Source organism: Mus caroli, chromosome 10, assembly GCF_900094665.2.
Source record: "Mus caroli chromosome 10, CAROLI_EIJ_v1.1, whole genome shotgun sequence".
Taxonomy (NCBI): Eukaryota; Metazoa; Chordata; class Mammalia; order Rodentia; family Muridae; genus Mus; species Mus caroli.
The window spans coordinates 29843159-29851590 of record NC_034579.1 but is presented as its reverse complement, the minus strand read 5'-3'; the positions used below and the strand labels follow the sequence as shown (position 1 = coordinate 29851590).

At 44.2% G+C, this 8432-nt stretch overlaps 1 protein-coding gene across 1 annotated transcript in view; it reads left to right on the top strand.

Annotated features, from left to right (window-relative positions):
- Nucleotides 1-6935: 6935 nt before the first annotated feature.
- The window catches only part of Rwdd1 (RWD domain containing 1), a 20791-nt gene continuing 19294 nt past the window's right edge, over nucleotides 6936-8432 (top strand). Inside the window, exon 1 of the mRNA XM_021174496.2 lies at nucleotides 6936-7181. Within this exon, the coding sequence (XP_021030155.1) occupies nucleotides 7109-7181 (73 nt within the window). The 5' untranslated portion in view covers nucleotides 6936-7108. The remainder of the gene's footprint in view (nucleotides 7182-8432) is intronic.

Genomic DNA, 8432 nt, shown 5'->3' with positions numbered 1-8432 from the left:
TTTATGGGAAATGGGACTGTTTAGATCTTTAATCTGATCCTGATTTAACTTTGGTACCCAGCATCTGTCTAGGAAATTGTCTATTTCATCCAGGTTTTCCAGTTTTGATGAGTATAACCTTTTATAGTATGCTCTTATGATGTTTTAGGTTTCCTCAGGTTCTGTTGTTGTCTCCTTTTTCATTTCTGACTTTAATTAGGATACTGTCCTTGTGCCCTCTAGTTAGTCTGGCCCTGTAAGGTGAAAATCTTCATTCTCATCTACTCCTATTATCCTTAGTTTTGGTCTTCTCATTGTGCCCTGGATTTCCTGGATGTTTTGAGTTAGGATCTTTTTTGCATTTTGCATTTTCTTTGATTGTTGTGCCCATGTTCTCTATGGAATCTTCTGCACCTGAGATTCTCTCCTCCATCCCTTGTATTCTGTTGCTGATGCTCGTATCTATGGTTCCAGATTTCTTTCCTAGGGTTTCTATCTCCAGAGCTGTCTCCCCTTGGGTTTTCTTTATTGTTTCTACTTCCATTTTTAGATCCTGGATGGTTTTTTTCAATTCCATCACCTGTTTTTTTGTGTTTTCCTGTAATTCTGTAAGGAATTTTTGTGCTTCCTCTTTAAGGCCTTCTACCTGTTTAGCCATGTTCTCCTGTATTTAACTGAGTTATTAATTTCCTTCTTAAAATCCTCTATCAGCATTATGAGATATGATCTTAAATCTGAATTTTACTTTTCAGGTGTGTTGGGGTATCCAGGACTCCCTGTGTTGGGAGTGCTGGGTTCTGATGATGCTGAGTGGTCTTGGTTTCTGCTAGTAAGATTCTTATGTTTGCCTTTTGCCATCTGGTAATCTCTGGCATTAGTTGTTATAGCTGTCTCTGGCTGGAGCTTGTTCTTCCTGTGATTCTGTTAGCTTCTGTCAGCACTCCTGGGAGTCCAACTCTCTTCTGAGTCTAAGTGGTCAGAGCCCTCCCTGGAGGCCAACTCTCCTCTGGCAGGGAATGTGAGCAGAGGTCTGGAGCTCAGCTCTGCCTCCTGGCTGAAGATGAAGGCCCTTAAGGGACCCTGTCCCAGAAGCTATGTTGCTTCTGCAGCCTGAGTGCTCTCCTGAGCAGACTGGTCACTGAGGGACCTGGGATACAAGATGGTGCTCTTACCTGCTCCCGCTGTCAGAGCCCTCCCTGGAGTGTTGTCATCTTTATTAACTAATCAAAATTAACTTGGGGGCAAGGCAATAGGGCCTACATGCAGACTCCAGGTCTTGGGGGCTCAAAACTTAGCATTACAATAAATAGTAAAAGACAAAACCTGAACTAGAAAGTTAAAATTAAAATAAAACAGCATTTGCCTCTGTTCAGGGAAGCAGGTAGACTAGCTACAGATGTTCACCTTACCCTCCTCTCCTCCGATTCTAATCCCCAAGTCTCCTCTACAGTTCTGTAGCAGACTACCTGCTTGGCTTCTCCTCGACTCTGCCCCAATTCTTAGGGGAGTAAAGTGATATTGTAAACCAAATGGACTTAACATATTTGCACAAACAATTATCTTTTTTTCCACACCCCAGAGAACTTCTTCAAAATTTGACCACATTCTTGGTCACAAAGCAAGTCTTAGACAGATACAAGGAAACTGAACTAACACCTTGAATCCTATCTGACCAGCACAGATTAAAAACTGGATAACAATAACAAAGACCACAGAACGCTTAAAAACTTATGGAAACTGAACAACACACTCCTGAATGAAAATGAACACACAACATACCCATGCTTCTGGACACAAGGAGAGTGGTTCTAAGATCCAAGTCCACAGCACTAAGTGTCTACATAAAAAACTGGAGAGTTCTCACACTAACAACTTACCAGGACACAGTTTTTAAAATTTTATCTTATTTATAAGCATGTTTTTTTTTAAAAAAAAACCCACACATCATTTGCCTATATTTTATGGCATATACTTTAGTGTTTATTGGATCCCTCAGTGTGGAAATTAGTGATGTCCCTGCATTTGTATCTGTTTCTTGTGCCTTTTCTTGGGATCCTTTTTTCCCCATTGTCCTATTCTGATGTGTTAGTTTGGGGTGTATTTTTATATTAAAGCTCATTATATTATATCATGTTATATCTCATTATATTATATAATATTACACCTTGTTATATTTCCTTGGAAACCTGTTTGTTGTCTAATGGGAGACAGAAATCTGTATGGGAGGGGGGATAATCTGGGAGTAGGGTGGGAACTGCAATCAGGATATATTGTTAAGGGAAAAAAACTCCATTCTCAATAAAACGGAAAAAAGTAGGTTTTGTCTGTTAGGTGATAAACATGGCCACCCATAAAAAACACTATTCTTTTGCCCATTGTACCTTGAGTCAGAGAAGGTAAGTAACTTGAAAGTCTGGTTACATACCAACTCCAACATAAGCAAGGTATTGATGAATCACAGTACCTTATATCTAGAAATCTGAAAATAACTCAAAGCTCTCTGGTTCTAGACAGGGAAGCTAAGAGCCCGAGAGGCTGTATCATATCCAAATTCATATGGTAAGGACTTGAAAAGGCCCATATGATGCTACAGCTAGTGCCTTGCAGAAGTCAATGTTAAGGTTTCTGGGGAAGGACTCTTCCTCTTGGGCTGTGGATATGAGTCCTTAGGCAGCTGTGTCTGAGGTAGCCCATGTTCTCTTTACTAACATAGCCTGATTTAGCTCTCTGTTGACCTTGGCCACTTACTCTCTGCAAATAGTATATATGATACTGTCCTTCCTAATGAACTAGGATTGAGATAAATCCTCAGCTTATGCAGTACCTCCAGATCCCACCATTGTTTTTGTCTTCTTTATTTCTCATTGCCAGTCCTGTCACTCAACACCTCACCTCACCTGTCACCATTCCAGATCCTCATTCCTGATGCTTTTGGTCGATATTGTATTTTTAAGAATTATTAAATAAAACTAACATTGTATTTTTTTAGTTTGCTACATACCTTAATACACACAACTTCATGGACTTTTTGCAATCTTACAAGCTTACGTAGCTTGTGAATGACTAAACACAGGGCCCTCAATTCTGGCCCCTGTATCATGATGACCATTTTCATTACATTGTTTGATGTCTGTCAGAGCCTGAAACAGACCCATTCCTAACATTATTAACTACAGCTTAAAACAAAACACTAAAGGGATAATTTTCCCTTTGAGAATTTTCTACACTTCCAGACACTTCCTGTCTTACAAGAGCTCCTGTTACTGCAGAAGGAAATAGAGATCAACTGAAAATGCTTAATAATCCGTATTCATGTATGATAAAGTCTGAGCTGCCCTGAAACTCTCTCAAGGCATGATCTTCAGGATTGAAAACAATACTCAAGGACTTGGGATAGAACCCAGTTGTAGAGCAGTTGTCTAGTCTGTGTAAATCCCTGAGTTTGATCTCCAGTGAACTTCCTCCCCCCCCCCCCCCCACCACACACACTCTTTCTTTTTCTTTTTCTCCTCTCTCTCAAGGATTCATGAAGACTTAAGTTTGCTTTAACATATAATAGGCATAAAAAAGGAGTTTACCCAAAATCCCTCCCCGCTTTTTTGGTAATTGTTCTTGAAAATTTAATTAAAATACAATCATTCCCCACCACCACCACCTCACGTGCTGTTTTCAAATCAATGACCTTATTCTTTCTTGGGGAATACTACATGTATAAATGCAATCTGCTGAGTCCATTTAGTGTTGCTTGTATGTGTGTTTTTTAGGATAACCTGGGGCTGGATAACTATTTAGGGTGCCGTGTATGAGGAAGACTAAATTGCCTCTCAGCAGTTAATTGCCTATAGCTCTGCATCAAGTGGTGAGGCTCTATAGATTTCCCCCCTTCCATATTGGCTTGTTAGTGTCATCATTCAGATATTGAACTGTCTTAGTTTTGAGATCTCCTGCTCATAGAAACTCATCATATTTAGAAAACAATCTTGCAGCAGAATTCCTGGTCCCCTGGCTCTTACAACCTTCCCCCTCCCTCTTCTGCTGTTCCTTTAGCCTCAGGTATATGGCTACCATACACTTGTGTTCAAGATGTTTCATTAGTGGGGCATGTCACAGAACTCTGCATTTTGATTAATTGAGGTTTTTGTTTATCAGTCTGCGTTGAAAAGTAGTTTCTTTGAATGAGGCATGAAGACTACATTCATCTGTGACTCTGAGGCAAGTAGACAAGTTAGGGATGTCCCCAGGCTTTTTGTAATGAAGTGGTGATCAATTAAGGGGCATTACACTTAATAGATGAAAACATGCAAATAGTCACTATTCTGTAAATTATAGGATGGTTGTTTGTACTTCACCAACTTTGGCAGACTGTTTTCCTTGATATTCTGTTAGGAAACAAACTTTGCTTTTGTTTTGGCCTTTGACCCACGAGTCAGTGTGGGAACAAAAGGGGTGAGTGAAGAAGGGGAAGAAAGGGTAGCCCACATCTGGCCAGAGTTCCTCCTATGCTCTGGGCATCTATGTCACTGACCCCACTCGGGTGTGTGTGTGGGGTGGACAAGGGGCATTCCCCGGCCGGGGTTATGGGAGAGAGGGCAGAAGGGGTGAGGTTCCCATGAAGATGAGAGTAAGTGCAGGGGGTCTTGAAGAACAGATAGTCTATGATTTTAGAGCTTTATTGTAGAAAGGCAGGGAGAAAGGAGAGAAGGTGGAAAGAGAGAGAGAGAGAGAGAGAGAGAGAGAGAGAGAGAGAGAGAGAGAGAGAGACCGGCCATGGCCAAGAGGAGAGAAGGGGGAAAAGGAGAGATAGAGAAGAAAGGCTAGAGAGTAGGAGAGAGAGAGAGGAAGAGAGTGAGGAGAGGAGAGGAGAAAGTAAGAAGAGTATAAGGGGAGTAAGAGAGTGAGGTGGGGCCAAGCAGCCCCTCTTCTGGTATGCTGCTATCTTTACTGTTGCTAGGTAACTGGGACAGAGTCTAGCCTGAAGGTCAGAAGCTTGGGATGTTGCCTATGTGACTACTAACCATGGTTCTCTTGTGGGGGCTGAGGGGGTTGGGGGGAGATAACTTCAACAGGAGCCAGGGTTCCAGGAGACATGAAAGAACTCCTTCCATCCCATGCAGGTGAATTATCACCACTGGGTCCCAGGGTTCAACATAAAGCGTCAACTGGAAACCAGGCTGTCTGTGCATAGTCAAATGTCCCATAAGTCAGTATCATCTTTGTCCAATGTCTTCTTCACTTGTCATTTTTGATATCAGAACTTCATGATGCAAGTTAGTCTAGTCAGAAGTTAAGCTTGATTCTTTCCTTACTAATCAGCATCAAGCCCTGACATTGTATTTTCAAAACGTACTGGGAACTTGATCCTTATCTCAACAGTCAATGCCTGCCTAAATTAGCATAGGTTTGTTTAGCTTATTTTCATAGCCACCAGTCTCTCTTTCAGATTTCGTCCCACTGAGTGGCCATGGTGGCATTTCTTAAAGTCAGAGTCTGAGTCACTAACACTTCCAGAATTCCTCATAATCTATGCCCCAGCCCCTCAACCAGATCATGGCGAATGCTCCACACTGTCTTCCAACCTGCCAAGTGATCTGTCTCCTTCAGAGCTTTAAAGCAGCTGTTCCTAGAAGTCCATTCTGGTAACCAATCATCGGAATTCCTTTGAATAAACAAATATGCAGCTTATCTCTGAATGTTACCTCATCTCAGAAGTTTCCTTTTCTCCCCTTTAAAGTTTAAAAGAAGGCAAAGAGCAAACCTTACTCTATTTAAAACAAGAAACCATAATACTTTTGACATAATGTATTTCTTTTACTGTAAGTAAGGAATACTTGCTAATTAAAGACAAAACAAAAAACCCTTTCTGTGTAAGTGGTGCACTGTGGCTCACACCTACAATCTCAGCATCACTGAGGCCAGGGTAGGGGTAACACGAGTTCTGGTAATCCTGGCTAGTAAGCAAGATACAAGCAAGCAACAGCAACAATCACCACAAAGCCAAAGCCAAAAAAGCTCATCTATGGAACCTGCACAATACAAGTAAAGCCAGCTTTAATACACAAGAAAGGTAGAGAAATTTTGGGAAACATCTTTACTATGTTTGGGGTATTCTTCCCGAGGTACATTTCCCCACATTTTGTTTAGGCTAGTACGTGTTCCTTTCTTATAAACAAATAGAAACCCAAGTAACTATTTAGTGTTCATTAAAAAAGAAAACATATTTATCTGTTTTCTTAGTTTTGCCGTTACGGCATTTGACATTTTGGTTGTAGTGATAAACTTGAAGCTGTCAAATCTATCAGCAGAAGTAGAGCTAAATCAAAGGTATTATTTTCCGGTATCTTATTGTAGTTTTGGCAAAGTCAAATCTGTCACTAACATCCGTCCCTTTATCTGTTCGCTGAAACACAACTGGACAAGTCTTTAAATCAATTTTTCCGCCTCATTTATTTCACAACTTTAAAGTGAGGTGCAAGATCTAAACCTCTGGTTCGACTTGCAGCCTTCCTCCCGGGATCTACAGCTTCCCCAGCAGCTGGGACAGACCTCTGGACGAACCCCGACCCCAAGTCCTAGCTCGGCTTCCAGGAGTCTGCACAGATCAGGCCATTGAAAGTCCCAAGAAGCTGGGCTGGCTGCCGCCAACAGGCTGCTCTGGGCGACAACGTGGGTTGGGAACACGGAAAAGCGGAAGCCCGTGGACCTCCGCGCCCCGCCCTCGGCGCCACTACCATGCCCTGCGCGAGACCCAGACCAGACACATCGAGCGCAGAATGGAGATGCCTCTCTGCCAGGCCTCTCCATCAGAAGCCAGCAAAGCCCAGCCGCGGGCGGTAGCTGTCCTTCCCGAACGCCGGGCGGGCTGCGGTCACCCTCCAGCCAATCCCGAGCGGTCGCAGGCAGGCAGCGAATCGGGGGCCGGCATTCCAGGCGCGACGAATCGAACTCCGACGCGGGGATCGGGCGGCCCGTGGAGCCGGGGCTGTTTCTCAGCAATCCGTGCCAGGCGTGGCTCCAGGCCTTTCCACTCCGACTCTGCGCGTGCGCCCGCCCGGCAGCCGGCGGCCGCGGTGTCCGCTGCAGCCCGCCGCCAGGGAGTCGCGCCGATGCATGGGCAGCAACGCGGGCCACGATGACAGATTACGGCGAGGAACAACGCAACGAGTTGGAGGCTCTGGAGTCCATCTACCCCGACTCCTTCACAGGTGACTTTGGCGGCCGCCCGCTCCGGGGCGGAGGCCGGGGCCTCCGGCTCTCCAGACAGTTTCTAGCACTCGCCTGCTCCCTTCCCCACTGTCCTGAAATCCGAAGGTCCGGGTGGCTCTACGGAGGCCCTGGAATTGATCCTGACCGCTTTGGTTTCGCGTAACCTCAGCCATCCGAGATTCACTGAAGCACGCGGGGGGAAACTAGCAATGCGATGAGTTTCTCCAGAGCCGCTTAATGTCCCCCTCCCTCCCCTTTACCTCCTCCTATTTTAAGCTCTGGTGAAGTAGCAGCTGTTTTCCCTGCTGAGAAGATTGGGATGCTGGCATTTGAGAGCAGCACACTCGGGGATGTCTTATTTTCTCTATAAGAGTGATCAGGCATTCTGCAGAATGCCTGATGAACGATGTGGTCGCTGTGGTTCTTAGGTATATTAGATGTCGTCGAGGTTCTGGAGGCCCAGGGAAGGCAAGTGGCTTGTGCTCTCCCTCCTCCACCCAGAGGTCCTTAGTTCTTACACCCTGAAGACTTGGGTTGGGGATTCAGCCTCAGATGTAGGAAGAGCTGATTGGGGCTAAGGGAAAGCATCCGTCAGGAAATTCATTAGTAGACTCTTTCCTTGTGAGTCTGTTTCCATGGAGAACCTATCTATGGGTCTTCTCAAATTAGGGAAGCACTCAAGGTAAAGTCAGTATGAACGTAGTCTGGGGATTGGCGGGATTTACATTCCACAACCCTTCCTCCAAGTGTTGTCAAGTATCACTTAGTGTCTGAATTAAGAACCCAAGGCATATTACTTTAAATCCTAAACTCCAAACCATCCCTTTCATTGCTTAGCTTAGTTTTATTTCTTGGCTTCACTTTTTGACCAACGTTTTGCAATGGAAGCAAATTTTGTTCTGCTTTGCCAACAGGCAGATGTCTCTCAGCTAGCTACTCCTGTGTAGCTCCAGTCGTGTTCATGTTCTCTCGCACCAGCAATACAGCTGTGCTGCGGATGTTAAGGGATGAGTGAAGAGGGGGTTGAGAGTGTCATTACCTGGGTGAGTGTGTGTGTGGAGTCTGGCTTCCTTCTCTATCCTTGCTTATATGTCAGTGTCAAACTAAAATAGAGCGCTAGTGTCAGTTGTCCGATATAGTCTGAATTACGATGTTTAGACCTTTCTAGCACGTTAGAAATATAATAGGCACGAACCCTTTGTAGGCAGAAGCAAAAAATGCATGAGGCATACAATATTTTTTTTTTTTTT